The sequence below is a fragment of the Rosa rugosa genome, chromosome 4, assembly GCF_958449725.1.
Source record: "Rosa rugosa chromosome 4, drRosRugo1.1, whole genome shotgun sequence".
Lineage (NCBI taxonomy): Eukaryota > Viridiplantae > Streptophyta > Magnoliopsida > Rosales > Rosaceae > Rosa > Rosa rugosa.
In genome coordinates this window covers 48988854-49006845 of record NC_084823.1, presented here as the reverse complement: position 1 = coordinate 49006845, position 17992 = coordinate 48988854, and the positions used below count along the sequence as shown (strand labels likewise).

General features: G+C 40.9%; 2 protein-coding genes and 1 long non-coding RNA gene across 3 annotated transcripts; 2 read left to right on the top strand and 1 right to left on the bottom strand.

Moving 5' to 3' along the window:
* The first annotated feature begins 74 nt into the window (after positions 1-74).
* Positions 75-12177, top strand: LOC133745962 (cytochrome P450 736A117-like). Its single transcript, XM_062174118.1, has 2 exons — positions 75-1108; positions 11310-12177. Exons 1-2 carry the CDS (start codon positions 203-205, stop codon positions 11919-11921), a joined length of 1518 nt encoding a protein of 505 aa, XP_062030102.1. The 5' UTR covers positions 75-202; the 3' UTR covers positions 11922-12177.
* Positions 6311-8894, bottom strand: LOC133742365 (uncharacterized). Its single transcript, XR_009862530.1, has 3 exons — positions 8605-8894; positions 7844-7918; positions 6311-6589 (listed from the first exon to the last, which is right to left on the bottom strand). It is a non-coding gene; the product is annotated as an uncharacterized LOC133742365 (long non-coding RNA).
* Positions 12178-14071: 1894 nt separating the features above from the next.
* On the top strand, positions 14072-15969 carry LOC133742116 (phenylacetaldehyde oxime monooxygenase CYP71AN24-like). Its single transcript, XM_062169800.1, has 2 exons — positions 14072-15149; positions 15250-15969. The coding sequence occupies exons 1-2, from the start codon at positions 14232-14234 to the stop codon at positions 15862-15864; spliced, it is 1533 nt and encodes a 510-aa protein (XP_062025784.1). The 5' UTR covers positions 14072-14231; the 3' UTR covers positions 15865-15969.
* The last annotated feature ends 2023 nt before the right edge of the window (positions 15970-17992 follow it).

Genomic DNA, 17992 nt, shown 5'->3' with positions numbered 1-17992 from the left:
ATCAATAGTCAAAAGACTGAAACCACATGCTCATGAACCTTGGGTGTTTCCATTGATAATATTATTCCTGAGAACTGATCCACTGCTCACCGAGAGGTCCAGTGTGAAATAGCTTTTATATATGATCGAGTAGCAACACCAAATATATTTACAAAGAAATTCAATACAGTATTTGGCATAGTGACGAATCCAACTGCTAGCTATGTTGAACCTGTTTGTATTTGCTGTTCCCTTACTCTTGTTCACAATCTTCCTCATCAAATGGTTTTCCACTACAAACAAGCACAATCATTTGCCTCCATCACCACCAAGGCTCCCAATACTAGGAAACCTCCACCAACTTGGCAAGCGCCCTCACCGATCCCTCCAACAACTAGCTCAGCACCATGGTGAACTCATAATGCTTCATTTCGGTTCCAGACCTGTGCTCATAGTTTCATCTGCAGATGCTGCTCGCGAAATCATGAAAACAAATGATCTCATCTTCTCTAACAAACCCAAATTAACAATTATTGATAGACTTCTGTACGAAGGCAAGGATGTGTCCACAGCTCCTTACGGTGAGTATTGGAGGCAAGTAAGAAGCATATGCGTGCTCCAGCTTTTAAGTAACAAAAAGGTTCAGTCTTTCCGAGGAGTTAGAGAAGAAGAAATAGCCTTGCTGATTGAGAATGTCAAACAGTCGTCTATGTTGTCACTGCCGGTCAATCTAAGCGAATTGTTTTCTATGCTTACTAATGATGTGATTTGTAGGGTGGCTTTTGGGAGGAAGTATAGTGGTGGTGAAGGTGCAATGAAGTTCAAAAAGTTGCTTGGGGAATTTATGGAGGTGTTGGGTGGTTTTTGTGTTGGAGATTTTATTCCATGGCTTTCTTGGGTTAGTCGCTTTAGTGGGTTAGATGCAAGAGTGGAGAAAGTTTTTAAAGAATTTGATGGATTTCTTGATACAGTACTTGAGGATCATATGGTTAATCTTAGCACGAAGGGAGATATAGGTAGTATAGAAGGTGAAGATAGAAAGGATTTTGTGGATGTCCTGCTTGAAGTTCAAAAGAATAACATCACTGGCTCTTCCATTGATCGAGATGGGATTAAAGCTGTCATCTTGGTAAGTCAAGAATAAATAGAGCAGTGTTGTAGTATACATGAATCATATTGTAGTATATATGAGTCATAGTATAAATGTCTATATCATGTATAAATAGGCACTTGAGTGTATAATATAGGTATAGAGACTTGTGTGACAAGCTTTATGCCAAAGGGCAACAAGCATGACAATTATCATCATCACAGCTACCATGATTGAGCTGCAGCTGTAAATCAAGTTGATACCAAGCTTGAGATTATCTTTGAGCTTTCACACTTGTAATGTATTCCTATAAATACCCTCTTGTATGAGATAAATAAACACACATGAATCTCCATTCTCTCTGCAATATTACTCTATCTACATTCCTGTTAATTTACGTTTTTCCTCAAACACGTTATCAGCACGAAATTGCTCTAGAATTAGAATCGAAATTGACAAGAGTAGAGGAAGTTCATAATCCAATCAAAGTCATTTTTCCAAACCTACAAAAAACCTCCAAACCCTAGCAAATATCAAAGCCCCTGATTCAAGAAGCTCAGAACCGGCCTCAGAATCTCAAGAACCGGCCGGAAACTACCTGAACCGGTCACCGGAAAATTTGGAGTGCTGCCGGACCGCTGCCGAGACCTGCCGAGCAGCTGCGCAGAAGCTGCCGAGAAGCCCTGCCGAGTCCTGCCGAGATCTGCCGAGAAGCTGCCGAGCGAGTCCTGCCGAGACCTGCCGAGAAGCTGCCGAGCGCATCTGCCGAGACCTGCCGAGCAGCTGCGCAGAAGCTGTCTAGCAAATATCAAAGCCCCTGATTCAAGAAGCTCAGAACCGGCCTCAGAATCTCAAGAACCGGCCGGAAACTACCTGAACCGGTCACCGGAAAATTTGGAGTGCTGCCGGACCGCTGCCGAGCAGCTGCGCAGAAGCTGCCGAGAAGCCCTGCCGAGTCCTGCCGAGATCTGCCGAGAAGCTGCCGAGCGAGTCCTGCCGAGAAGCTGCCGAGCGCATCTGTCGAGACCTGCCGAGCAGCTGCCGAGCAGCTGCCAAGCTGCTGCCGAGCAGCTGTCGACACATCTGTCGACAGATCTGTCGGGCACTTTTCCGGCGACTTTCGGGACACTTTTCCGGCGACTTTCGGGACACTTTTCCGGACACTTTTCCGGCGACTTTCCGGACACTTTTCCGGTGACTTTTCGGACAATTTTCTCGATTTTTTCCAGCGACTTTTAAGTCACCTCCGACAACCTTTTCCGGACAAATTTTCCGGCGACACTATTTCAAGGTATTTCTTATTAAAAGTTCCTGTTTTTTGAGTTTGTATTACTTTTCTCTTCTTTTCAGGGACTTGTAATCAAAAAGGCGGAATTATAGAAATTCACGCTAAACGAACTAAGAGCGTTCGTAATCTATGAACTAAGAGTGTTCATAATATTCGGACTAAGAGCGTCCGCAAGCATCGATTTTTGAACTAAAAGCGGAATCGTGGGGATTCACGCTAAACGAACTAAGAGCGTTCGTAATCAATGAACTAAGAGTGTTCATAATATTCGGACTAAGAGCGTCCGCAAACATCATTGTTTTGGTCTAATCCAAATATTCTTGGAAATTGATTTCTTGGTAGCATAGCTCGGAAATCTTATTATTTTAGTTTTCGTGGAAGTTTAAACTCCGAAACTAATATATATTCTCTTCTTATTTTTCAGAATGTCGAATGAACCTAGACTCGACTTTTCAATACTTGACTCAACAGGCTCGGAATACCATGGCTGGGTAACCGACGTTGAGAACCATCTCACTGCGAGAGGGATATTACCCATAATCCAGGCACCTAACGAGGGTCTTGTGTTCCAACGAACACCCACAAAGCACGCACAAGCTATTATCTTGATGCGACGCCATATGGATAAAGCACTCAGATTGGAATACATGTCAATCAAAGATGCAAGAGACCTATGGGCAGCGCTAGAAGAGCGCTTTGGTAATATCCAAGATTCTCTCCTCCCTGACTTGAAGGTTCAGTGGAACAATATACGATTCTCAGACTTCAAGTCTGTTGCTGAATACAATTCAGAAGCTCTTCGCCTAAAGGCCATGCTGAAGTTCTGTGAAAAACCTCTCACAGAAGAAGAGCTAATTGAGAAAACTCTCTCCACCTTCCCCGTCCAAGCAATTATACTATCAAAGCAGCATCGCACTGAATTTAATGCTGGACGACTTACAAGGTTCAATGAGCTCATCAATATTTTGTCAGTAGCTGAGAAGCACGACAACATCCTTGTAAAGAATTATAATCCAAGGCCCATTGAAATCAAGAGCGTTCGTGAGGCGAATTATAATGCACCCAAAAGAGGGCGCAAGGAGCGGTACCCTAATAACAGGGGACATGAAGGACATATGGGTCCATATAACCGCCCCAATAAAGAAGGAAACCGCAACTTTAGAGCGGACACACGTGGTGGCAATTCCACATGTAGGAGAGGTGGATATGGTAACACCATGGGCTGTCGAGGTAGCACCATGGGCCGTGGAGGTCGCACCATGAGACATGGTGGTAACAACAACCCTCCTAGGCAATATCCACAACGTGCACAACCTGCACCTCAAATGGAGGGATATAACCACAATGACATGTGTCATCGATGTGGATCAATTGAGCATTGGTTCAAGCAATGCCATGCAAGTACCCAACTAGCTGCAAGCTACAATGAGTATAGGCAATTGAGAGAGCAAGAAACCAATCTTGCTGAAGATGAAGATATAAATCTTGCTGAAGGTAAAGATATCAATCTTGCTGAAGATGAAGATGGTGAAGATATCACTCTCACCACTGAGGACTTCAAAGCTGCAGATAAAGAGCACGAGGATGCCGCAGACTTTGATTAGAATAGTCCTTTCTATTTTCCAAGAATGGCAAATGTGCCTTAGTCAAATGACAATTGTATTAAAACTTTTTCTCATGTGGCGCATCCAATGTAGTATGATGTCTAGGAAAGTAATTGAGATCGGGGTACTTAAGCGAGCCTCGCTCCACCAACATCTCTCTACTTTCCTGGTCATATTCATTGGAGTTACCAAACGGATTGAGTAACTACAATTTGTCTAAAGTTTGATTTTATTATGGAATAGACTTTGGAAAACTTTGATGTAATCATTGACTATTTTCCTTATTAATAAAGTGTCGCATTATTATTCAATGTCATGGACATGTGTTAAATTCCGAACTTTATATAAAGAGCCAATAGTTTTCATGTGGAAACACATTGTGAGAATGGACAAGAATTCCTTTGCATTACCTCTAATAACTACGGACATAAACGAGTATTAGAGAAACTTATGTGTCACTCTAGTGGGTTGTATGCAACCACTATTCGAGCCATTGAATCAAACCATGTCATAAGAGATGACTTTTGGGATTCTGACACATATAGGCTTTGGCAAGAACGTTTGAGATATCCAGGTTGTGATATGATGCTCCGTATATTAAAGACTTCACACGGACATCCATTCTTCACAACGAAAAGAAGTACGAACCAAAGATTGGTCCAAAGAATTACTTCTAAAAGATATCATTCGTTTTGCAAAGCTTGCTATTTTAGCAAAAATAGGATTGAGACCATCCTATGCAAAGGACACTAAAGAAAATATGCCATTCTTGCAAAGAATTCAAGGTGATATTTGTGGACCTATTCAACCAACTTGCGGACGTTTAAATATCTCATGATGTTGGTTGACACGCAAACACACTAATCACGTGTTGTGCCATTGTCCATCTATAAAAGCTGCTTATGCTATACTCATAGCACATATAATATGACAACGGGCTCACTTCCCGGATCATCCTATTTAGTCATTTGGATTTTGACTATGCTAGTGAGTATACATCGAAGATTTTCGATGGTTATTGCAAAGGGAGTGATGTTGGACATCACATTCCCATATACACACCTAAATGGTCTCATGGAAATAACTACGATGGTAGTTCAGACATTGGCAATGCGCACCAATCTCTTTATATCCGCTTAGGGTGATGCAATATCGCATACAACTATGCTAATTCCTCTATGACCTACCGCCACTCAATGTATCCCTGCGTTACAGCTAGTGATTGGGTACAAATATTTTGTACTTACGCACATTCGAGTGAGTCATTTATGTGCCAATGTGAGCCATTTATGTGCCAATTGCGACGCCACAGCGCCTATGGTAGGTCCTTAAAAACAAGTGAGCAACTTAGTTGGAATTGAGACTCCAACAATCGTCCACCACTTAATGCCCTTGAAAGGCGATCTCTTTCCCGTTTGATTTACGGATGTCATTTTGATGAGACAGTCTTCCCGTCGTTAGGGGGAGATAAGAACACGAATGTTCACGAATGTTCAGCAGGAACGACAGGAATTGTCGTGGTCTGTCCCCACTATGTCTCATCCCGATCCCTATTAAAGTGACGAGATCACACACATTTGCTGCAAAAATGCCTGCAAGGAAGGATGTCCCTACAAAAGGACGTAGCGCCACCCTACACAGAGGTAGGCAAGGCGCTAACGCCATAGAAAGTGGCACTCTGGCGTTACAGGCCATGGCCCCAGCTAGGATGCGTGGGAAGCCCGTGGATTCGAAGGATATTTTGGCATCCTTAGATCATCGACACTCAACATCCGTCTCATGAGTATCTTCTGGATTATGGTTATCGTTGGGGGACGCCTCAACGTCAGAACCTATTCCTGAGAATATAGAGCTTTATGAAAATTACACTAGTGTACATGAGACGTGGAATAGAAACTCCATCATAATTGATGATGTAGATGCGCATTTTGATGCGCATGAGTTTGTTGAGATTGATGATATCGAACCACGCTCCGTTGAAGCATGAATACCAACGTAGAGAAATTTAGCCTAAATGGAAAGATGCGATCTAGATTAAACGAAGAGGAAGGTCTTTGAGCCAATGATGCCAACACCTCCTTACATAAAACCTATTGATTAAATGGGTCTTCGTTAGAAAGCGTGTTGAGAAAACGAGATGGCAATCTCGCCTTATGGCGCAAGGCTTCTCACAAAACGCCCTGGAATTGACTACGATGAGACATATTCTCACGTAATGGATGACATTACATCCACTACCCTTTCAGTTTGGTAGTTTCCAAATAACTGAACATGCAGCTTATAAATATGGTCACTACGTATCTCTATGGGGATCTAGATACGGAATATACATGAAAGTTCATAGTTGTCACACCCCGAATTTTGAATAAAGGATTCAAATCCGGAACATGACTAATAACAATACAAATAACGTTCTGAATTTTTCTCTCAGAAACAACCACTAGTTACACCTCTTGATATTACATAAACCAAATCCTCAAGCTACTTATTACAGCACACTCTCACCAAATCAAATAGTAAACTCAAATGAGTATAATTCTCCTCACAAAACAAATGCTGTAAATCTAATACTAATACTCTAAACCGCACGATCACTGCTCTGATTCTCCTGACCTGTGAGATTACCCGCTACACAATTTGAATAGTGTACCGGGAATTGCAACAACACAAAACCCGGTAAGCTTTTGACAGCCCGTATGAGTAAACAAGAAAGAACTGTTGATTTATTCAATTATATTTATTATAACTCAAGTAAACAATCAACACAGTCACACGGTAACTCCAAAAATCACATAAACATAAAAGCAAATATATTCTCGATACTCTCTTTTAAAACTCAACATTTGACTGATCACAACCAACAACTATTGCAACATTAATATGTGAAATAACATTAAAGCAAAGCATGCTTGATTCTCTTTTCACTAACACCTTCACATATTAACAATATGTCACAGATAGATATTTGATCAAAATAATATAAGTACACTTTTCATTTTAGTGAATTTTCGGATTAACTGGTAACAAATCATAAATCCACGTGTTAGGGTCCATAATACCAAAACACGGGAAAGCCAGGTTGACTGGTAACAAATCATAAATCCACGTGCTAAGGTCCATAATACCAAAACACGGGAAAGCCGCAGCATACAGAGGACAAATCCAAAGTATGTATACTCAAGGTATGCACAAAGCAACCGTATGCACAAAGCAAGGTTCCTAAGAGTATAATAGTGCACTATCTGTAGGGACTAGGGCCCAAGGCTAACTTCCACATAACACCAAAACACATTTACCAGTAATTCACTTAAGCACGGGGTTGTTGTAATCACCCGGCTTCACAATTGTACTTTTCAGACATAATCAAAATCACAAAATACAATCTTTATGATTTATAGATCGTATATATGTATATGTACACCCACATAAAGAGACATATTATTTCAAGATAAATCTTTATTTCTTAAAATAATTTCCACATATTCACAATTGGGCATATAAAATAGCTTTCACACCACATGATCAACATTTCATTATTCAACAATTAAATGCGAGATTAATAGCTTGAATAATATCCAATCCAGTCTCAATCATTTCATCACACCAATCACACGTCAACCAATATATATATTCCACATAAATATATATATACGTAATCATCCGCTCAGGGATGACCACTAATACCAACTATAGTTCAAGCATAAAAACCGTGAAATTCATTTGTATAATAAAATCATTTTACTTACCTATGGACCGTAGTTGATCAAGTCCATATGATTTAAAACAAATATTTATTCCATAAATATTTTCACACAATTGCGACAAAAATAAAGTAATTAAATTTATTCAGTTCGTAATATGAACCACGTGAGGTTTACTCACCTCTAATCCAGCTGCGTCTTCTAAAAAGCCAATTATATCAATCCGAATCGTCCACCAAATCAATCCATCGATCACCTAATCCAATAATGATCTTAACTTAGCCAACAACTCATAAACGTACTTAAACGATGATCCAACGGTCGGATTGAAATTAAACGATGATCCAACGGTCGGATCGAAATTATATGATGATCCAACGGTCGGATCCTCACGGATCGCCCTTAGGATCATCCTCCAATATTATCACGAAGATCCAACGGTCCGATCTTCCTGAATTGCCCTTACTAATATCTCCATAATTTTATATGAAAATCCGACGGTCAGATTCTCACGAATCGCCTTCCGAATTACTGTTTTACAATTATACGAAGATCCAATGGTCGGATCTTCGCCCGTGACCTCACAAAGTCATCGGTACAGTCATACGATCAACATATCTAAATTTGAAGCAAAACCGATGGTCTGATCTTCGCAGATCGTAAACCGAAGATAAAACGTAAAAACCGTAAATAGTAACGTAAAAACGTAAATCCACTATTTATCAACTTTTTCTAACATGACCATGTTATATATCAAAACGCTCGTATGGATGCATAGATCATCGCCTAGATAATGAAAACTCGAAATATGGTCTGACGCGCCGCCACAAGCGGTGGTCAGTGGGCGGTCAACGCGGCAGTCAACTCCGGGTCAACCACCTCCGATGGCAAAGCGACCAACTACAAACTTGTTCAAAATGAAAGGGTGATCGACTTCCATACCTGGAGCTAAGTCTGGTTTGGCCTAGATCGTCCTAGATCAAGCTTGGAAGTCGGATTATTCCTGTGCGTCCGATCAGATTTCATATTAAATCAGGGACGTCGTAAAAGTCAAACCTTGATCTAGTGTTCTACACTCAAAATCGTGATGAAAGACTTACATGGGGATGATCAGGGGGAAGAGGAGATCACGAAAATGGGAAGGATCGGCCCGTGCAACGCCGGCGTCGACGTTTTCCGGCCGGGTCGGTTTCGCTCGTCTGGGTGTCTTCGATCCAGCTTTCGGGGCAGCGGCGGGCCAAGACGACACCGGAGGGCGTCTGGGCGTGGAGCGGCGATCACGGTGGTGTCCGGGTCCGGGGCTGGAGGACGCCGGAGGAGGGCCGTTCGGCCGGGTCGGGTCGAGCGGTTCGGCCGCGTGGGAGAGGAGAGAGAACGGAGGGTTTCGGGGACTGTTTAGCAAAAATTAGATTTTTTTCGTCCTTAATGAAAAAATCAGAAATTTTTCCTATTTATAGAAAATTCCCAAATTTCAAATATTCATAACTTATTCATACGAACTCCGAATATTGTGTTCCACATATGCACGAGATCGTATCGACGAGCTCTACAACTTTCATGAAGGAAGTTTTCCAAAATTAAGTATGTATAAAAAGTCAATTTCCACGAGCCCCTAAATAACGTTCGATTTCGAAAATAAAATCGTTCGAACTAATTCCACAACTTTTCCAAGCTTCGTACTCGCTCCTACTATCGTGAAATCATTTCTAAAAATCCACGGAATTTAATTTGGATTTTCCGGGGTATTACAATAGTGAAATTTTATTTACCCAAATCAAGTGGCTCTAGACCACGGAGCGCGTTTGCAATAGAATTGAAACGCTCACTAAAGTGACTACTTGATTGGGAAGGGATATGCCCTTGCGTTTCCATAACAAGTTTCGGATTCTATCACGGTTTTCATGTTAAACATGATCTTCATTAGAAGCCCTTAAAGAGTTAAGGGAAACCGTTGAACACTTGAAATCCGAGTTTGAGATGAAGGATTTTGGGGAAACACGATTAAGCCTCGGTTTTTGAACTTGAGCACCGTGTTGATAGATGCTTAGGCATTTTGACAAGGTCAAGCCTTCAAGCACCCCATGATCATTCGTAGTCTTGATCCTGAAAAGGATCCTCTTCGTCTGAATGGATGATCGGACGAAGATGTGCTAGAGAGGCTGAAGTGCCTTACTCAAGTACAATAAAGCGCATTATTGTACTTAGCTCAATGCACAAGACTGGACATCTCACTTTGCCATAAACTTGTTAGCTAAAGGTATAGCTCTGCGCCAACGCAATGCCATTAGATTGGTATAAAAAGATATCTTTAGATAACTTGAGATGTACGATCGATATGGGCTTATTCTATCCCTACAAAGAAATGATGGAATCAGACCCATCACACACCAGAAACGCCGCCAAACGCTGGCCTGTGTTTTCTATTCCTACCCCAAAACGACAGAAGTGTTTTGGAAAGTTTTGCTGATATTTGGTATCTGTTGACCCATACAAAGGCCTTCCCAGACTGGTAAAGTGTTCACCATGGGTAAGACCGCGATACCTTGAAGGTCTACAGAATAGACCTTAGTCGCTATATCCTCGAACAATGCAGAGATTATTGCTCTTCACGAAGTAGTTCGTGAATGTATATGGACTGGATCCATAGTTACGCATGTTCGAACAGTTGTGGTTTGAAGTCTACCACAGATGAGCCTACAAGCATTTAAGATAATGCTGCTTGTTTTGAAACAAATGAAGCAAGGCTGCATCAAAAGCGACAACATCAAGCATAAAATCAGCAACAACAGACTCTCCTAAAAGATCAAACAGAGGGGGAGATGTCTACATATATTGTCTCGAAACGTGAAGAGTGTGTTGTGCTCTTTTTTCCCTTTCGACCGAGGTTATTTTTGTCCCATAGGGTTTTTATTACTCGACAAGGTTTTTAATGAGGCAACGAGAGAAACACCACGTTTGGGAGACACAAGGAGGAGTATCTAAATCAGGGGGAGTATCCAGAAACATACTCCACACTCAACGCGCGTTGTGCTCTTTTTCTCCTTCGACCAAGGTTGTTTTTTCCCACAGGGTTTTATTACTTGGCAAGGTTTTTAACGAGGCAATTTCGAAGCGCACGGCCTAGACAATGCTATTAAACATGAAATATCCAAGGGGGAGTGTTGTAGTATACATGAATCATATTGTAGTATATATGAGTCATAGTATAAATGTCTATATCATGTATAAATAGGCACTTGAGTGTATAGATAAGGTACTTGAGTGTATAATATAGGTATAGAGACTTGTGTGACAAGCTTTATGCCAAAGGGCAACAAGCATGGCAATTATCATCATCACAGCTACCATGATTGAGCTGCAGCTGTAAATCAAGTTGATACCAAGCTTGAGATTATCTTTGAGCTTTCACACTTGTAATGTATTCCTATAAATACCCTCTTGTATGAGATAAATAAACACACATGAATCTCCATTCTCTCTGCAATATTACTCTCTCTACATTCCTGTTAATTTACGTTTTTCCTCAAACAAGCAGAAATTTGTTTATTTTATTGACATGGCAGTATCAATTGGTTAATTATGCTATCAGACTAAACCATTCACCCTGATCAAGTTTTGATTAAATTTTCAATCTTGGCTACTTGCAGGATATGTTTGCGGGTGGAACTGATACAACCTCCACAGTTCTAGAGTGGGCGATGACTGAACTCATAAGGCATCCCAGAGTGATGAAAAGACTGCAAAATGAGGTTATGGGAATTGCTAATGGAAAACAAGACATAACAGAAAGTGACTTGGACAAAATGCCATACTTGAAAGCTGTGATCAAAGAAACACTAAGGCTGTATCCTCCAATACCGTTGTTGAGCATTCGAGAATCAACCCAAGATGTTAAAGTAAAGGGCTATGACATAGCTGCAAGAACCATGGTCCTAGTCAATGCCTGGACAATTGGAAGAGACCCTTCTCTGTGGGATGAACCAGAGGAGTTTCAACCTGATAGATTTATGAATTCTTCGGTGGACTTCAAAGGCCAGGACTTCCAATTAGTCCCATTTGGAGCTGGCAGAAGAGGTTGCCCGGGAATCTTATTTGCCATTACCACTAATGAGCTTGTGTTAGCAAATCTTGTGCACAAGTTTCAGTGGGCATTGCCTAGTGGAGCTACAGCTGAGGATATGAACATGACTGAATGCAATGGTGTTGTCATCCACAAAGAAGTTCCTCTTATAGTTATGGCAGCGCCAAGGTCTTCTTAAATTTCTTTTCTTCATTTTGTTTTTAACTTTGATGTATACTTTTGGTTGATCAATAGTAGAACCCCCAAAAGGAAGAGGCAATAGGATCCTGAAACTCTTGCATGGTTTATGACCCTTAGCCTTTTTTGTTCATCATGTAATGCTTTTAAGTACTAGAATTTGAATGAATGAAACACTGAAGTCTTTGAATAATGGCCTGTGAAATTCCAAGTCTAACACAAGAAAGATCATTCCGTAGTCCAAACTGGGTTGCAGACTTGCAGGCAACCATGATTTGAATAATGGCCACATTTCACATGGCCATAGTTAAACAAATTGTTTAATGAAGCAAGATTTGAATAATGGCCACTATTTCACATGGCCATAGTTAAACAAATTGTTTTTTTTTTTTTGAGAATGAGTTAGACAAATTGTTTAATGAAGCAAGATTTGAATAATGGCCGCTGATTTCACATGGCCATAGTTAAACAAATTGTTTAATGAAGCAAGATTTGAATAATGGCCGCTGATATATTTCACATGGCCATAGTCAAACAGATTGTTTAATGAAGCAAGATTTGAATAATGACTACAGCTTTCACATGGTTAATTAATTGAATAATGGCCAGCCACTGACTTAACATGGCAAAGGGGAGCATAATCAAACAAATGTTCGATAACTATGAGAAAGTTGCTTCATCGAATCTGATTGTCAAACCTAGATAGAAATGTAGTAATTTCTCAGAGCTTCCCTAAACTAGTCAGGTATACATGACATCAATCTACTGTTCTCACGCATTGGCATAACAAGTTCCTAAGCAAGTAAAGTTCACAAACACAACCCAACAAACTGATGCATGTACGTATATGAAAATGTTTAAGATGAAGCACAAAGGCAAACACTTTATTAGTTAGTTTACCACCACACTGCTTTTGTTGGACTCACATATAATGGCAAAGAAAGAGAGAACATAGTCCATACCTGGGTGGAGGCAAAGCATGTCTGTAATAGCCAGTTGATTATACCACTATCCCATTTAGCGAGGGGAGAAAGTGGGTGCCCTAGTTTCGACTTTAGAAAGGGCTAACCCCAAAATAGTATATCGAAAAGGGGCAAAGGCCAAACTCCTTTGACATGTAATAATTTTTCAGAGCTTGCTACCTAGGTAAGTATTTTTTTATGGGATAACATCAATCTACTTTTATAAACCGTTGGCATAACATGTCCTTAAGCAAGTATAGTTCACAAACACAGCGTATACATATTAAAAAGTGCCCTAAGCAAACTGATATACATGTATGAATGAATTTTTCCAAAGCAAGATGAAGCATAAATCAAACTTTTTACCGTCCAGCACTCTACTTTTGCTGGACTCAATCCACATATAATGGGAAAGGAAGAGAGAACATACGCTATACCTGGTTGTAGGTAAAGCAGAACATGATCTGTACAATCACAGGGCAAGAGCAGAGCAAAGCAGATTTGTATCCTGATGTTAATGATACAAATGGCGCCTGAAATTGGTCTCATTATGGTTCATTGGTTGTAGGATATGTTCATTGCAGGAACTGTTACGACCTCAACAACAATGGAGTGGTTGATGACAGAGCTCGCCAGAAATCCAAGTACGATGGAGAAAGTCCAAAAGGAGATAAGAAGTTTCATGCATGTGACTATTTTGCTTCTTGAATGAATTATACAAATAATTGGGATGCCCATCATCACAATCAAAATAAGCAAAAGCTGTTGCTGTTAACTCCTTTCAGAAACGTGAAACACTATGCGCATTTTTGTACATTATCTGCACTTTTGCTAAATGCCAAGTAGCTCCTGCATTATTATCTTAAAGTAGCCTACTGATTAATTAGTGACTGTCCTATGTTTATCATGCATGTGACTATTTTGCTTCTTGAATGAATTATACAAATAATTGGGGTGCCCATCATCACAATCAAAATAAGCAAAGTTGTTGCTGTTAACTCCTTTCAGAAACGTGAAACACTGCGCATTTTTCTACATTATCTGCACTTTTGCTAAATGCCAAGTAGCTCCTGCATTATTATTTTCAGAATCTAGAGAATCTGTTTGAGCTTGGTTATGTGTGTCGAATGCATTGATTGGAGTAGGTTGTACCAGGTCAGCATAAGGACGTATTATGTTGATCTTATGCAAGTTTTGGGATAGAGAAGAAACTAGCTAGCTAATGGTTTGGAGCTCTCTATAAGTATGTTGTAGCAATAGTAGAGTTCCTAGAAAAGCATCAGTGCCTTTGAGAAAAGTGAGCAGAGAGCTAAGAGTGAAGACCTCTTGGGTGCCAAAACAATTTGGCAATGGCTCTAGTGGCAATGCTCAATCAATTGGTGCAAGAGATGCAAAGGAGTACACTCTTAAATCTTTTCCTGGTTTCTCTTCTCTTCCTTTCTATTTTCGTTGTGTTTTCACTTTCTAAATCAGGTGAGAAACTCAAATTGCCTCCATCACCAACAAGGTTACCAATAATTGGAAACCTTCACCAGCTAGGAAAACTCCCGCATCGCTCTCTTCAAGCTCTTTCAAAGACGTATGGACCTCTAATGCTGCTGCACTTGGGCCAAGTTCCAACACTAGTAATTTCATCTGCAGAGATGACCGAACAAATCATGCAGAACCATGATGAGGTTTTCTCCGGGAGGCCAGAAACTACTGCTGCAAACATATTACTCTATGGCTGCCAAGACATAGCTTTTGCTCCTTATGGGGAATTATGGAAACAACTTCGGAAAATTTGTGTTGTTGAACTTCTAAGCCTTAAAAGAGTGCAACAATTCCAATATGCAAGGGATGAAGAAGTTTCAGAATTGATCAACAGGATTCGCAAAGCGTCCCTCGGTGAGTCTCCTATTAATCTAAGTGAAATGCTGATTACAACCGCCAGCAACATAATGTCTAGGTGTATTCTTGGAGAGAAGTTTATAGAAGATGGTGATTGGTATGGAGAGACATCAAGAAGGTTCATGGTGGAACTAATGTCTTTCAGTTTTGGAGATTTCTTCCCTTCTTTGAGATGGATTGACACTCTTACAGGCTTCATTGCACGGTTGAAAGCAATTTTTGCTGACTTAGATGGATTTTTTGATCAGTTGATTGAAGATCATAAGAAAGAATGCGTGCCCGATAAGAAGGATTTTGTGGATATTCTCCTCCAACTTCAAAACAAAACCATGCTCGACTTTGAGCTTACTCGAAACAACCTGAAAGCAATTCTACAGGTATCTCTCTGATACTCTTTTGTTTATTTTATCTCAACACACATCCTGCATGATTCAAATGGCGCCTGAAATTAGTCTCGTTATGGTTCATTGGTTGTAGGATATGTTCATTGCAGGAACTGTTACGACCTCAACAACAATGGAGTGGTTGATGACAGAGCTCGCCAGAAATCCAAGTGTGATGGAGAAAGTCCAAAAGGATATAAGAAGTGTGGTGGGGAATAAGGCAAGGGTAGATGTGAACGATATCAATCAAATGGACTACTTAAAATGTGTCATCAAAGAAACTCTAAGACTACATCCTGTAGCACCTCTTTTAGTTCCTCGAGAAACAAGTAAGCGAGTAGAGTTGGGAGGTTACCATATCCCTGCCCAAACAAGAGTGTTTGTCAATGCATTTGCAATCCAAAGGGATCCCAAGTTCTGGGAAAGGCCGGATGAGTTCCTCCCAGATAGATTTGAGGACAACTCAGTCGACTTCACAAGTGAGGACTTCCAGTTTGTCCCATTTGGTGGTGGTAGAAGAAGATGCCCAGGACAGGCCTTTGCGGTTGCTTCGCTTGAATGTGTTCTTGCCAACCTTCTATATTGGTTTGATTGGAAGTTGCCTAGTGGTAATGCATTGCTTGAGGCCTTGGACGTGAGTGAAGTTTATGGAATCACTGTCTGTAAGAAAGCTCCTCTTTATCTTCTCCCGGTACCATACTCCCCTTAATCCCTCCATCCAGATCGAAGTTTCATGTTGTTATCTTTAAATATGCTCCAAGTCAAGTTGTTTTTGTTTTTGTTTTTGGCTTTAATAAAAAGAAGTTTGTGAATGTATTGTCGATTCTGAATTTCTAATAGCCAAACACATGAACTAAAACCCAAAAAATCTTAACAAGCATAATAATGTAGGGATTAAAGTTTTAGGGAAGAGTAAAAGAGCATCACAAGTTCACAACCAAGCTAGGTAATCATCTTCTTGATCAAAATTTGCTAATCAGTTTCGGATTTTCAGATAAGATTCAGAATTAATTCCCTATATATATGTAATCATGGCTACGAGGAGCCTATGACGCACTGCAAACTCAGGAGATATTCACCTACTCTGTGTCTCTGTATAATGAACATGGCAGAAACGATGGAACAAACGGTGGGAAATCGTGATAACTTATTGCATGGTATTTCCTCAACATCGATGAAGATCTAACCATAGCTTTTCAATGTTTTAGTGATGTTGATCGCTCCCGCTTTGCTTTTGTATGCAGTTGTTGGCACGAAGCTGCCACTGGTCGGAAACAAGTAGACGATGCATTCTACATTCATGTGAAATAAAAGGGTGCAAATGAGAGGCATAAGTGAACACTGGAGGCAAATGCGAGGCATAAGCGTGCTCCATCTTTTAAGTAATAAAAGGGTTAGGTCCTTGTCGAGGAGTAAGAGAAGAAGAACTAGTCTTGCTCATTGAGAATCTCAACCAGTCATCTCTGTTGTCACTGCCGGTCAATCTAAGCGAGTTGTTTGCTTCGCCTTCTAATGACGTGATTTGGTGGGTGGCTTTTGGGAGAAAGAATAGTAGTGGTGAAGGCGCAATGAAGTTGAAGAAGTCGCTTGGGGAATTTATGGGGTTGTTGGGTGGTTTCTGTGTTGGATATTTTATTCCATAGCTAGTTTAACCACATTAGTGGTCAGATGAAGAAGTGGAGAAAGTTTCTGAAGAATTTGATGTATCTCTAGATGTTGTAGTTGATGAGCATGAGTAATATTAGCACTAAAGGTTAGTGGTGTAAAAGGTGAAGACAAAAAGGATTTTGTGGATGTCCTGCTTGAAGTTCAAAAGAATAACTTGGTTGGCTCTATTGATAGAGATAGCATCAAAGCTGTCATCTTGGTAAGTCTGTCTTCACAGTTCACAATAATACAAAGTTTGTTGTAGTATACATGATTATTGTTGTCATAGTTTATATGTCTATTTCATGTATAGGATATATACTTGAGTATAAAGAAGAGGTGCTTAAGTGTAAAGATGGGTATAGTGACTTATATGATAAGCTTTATGCCAAAGGGGAACAAGCATGGTTATCTCCATCATCACAGCCACAATGCCACAATGTAAAGACTAGAAATAGAGCTGTCATCAAAGTTGTATCATTCTTTAAAGCATCTCACACCTCAATTGTATTCCTATAAATACCTCCTTGTATGAGATGAATAAACACACTTGAATCTCCATTCTCTCTGCAACATTACTCTCTCTATCTCTCTGTTAATTTATACTTGTCCTTAAACACGTTATCAGCACGAGATTGCTCTAGATTTAGAATCGAAATTGACAAGAGTAGAGGAAGTTCATCAAGCAATCGAAGTCATTTTTCCAAACCTACAAAAAACCTCCAAACCCTAGCTCATATGAAAGCCCTTGATCCAAGAAGCCCAGAACCGGCCTCAGAACCGCCGGAACCGGCCGGAAACAACCTGAACCGGCGGCCGAAAAAAAATGAACCGCTGCCGAGATCTGCCGAAGTGCTGCCGAGCGCATCTGCCGAGAGCTGTCGAGCAGCTGCCGAGACGCTGCCGAGCGCATCTGCCGAGAGCTGCCGAGGACCTGCCGAGGACCTGCCGACAGCTGCCGAGACGCCTGCCGAGGACCTGCCGACAGCCTGCAGACAGATCTGCCGAGCAGCTGCCTAGCATCTGCCGAGCAGCTGCCTAGCATCTGCCGAGCAGCTGCCTAGCATCTGCCGAGCAGCTGCCTAGCATCTGCCGAGCAGCTGCCTAGCATCTGCCGACACCTTTCCGGCAAGTTTCCGACGACTTTTCCGGCGACTTTCCGGATTCTTTTCCGGCGACTTTCCGAGCAC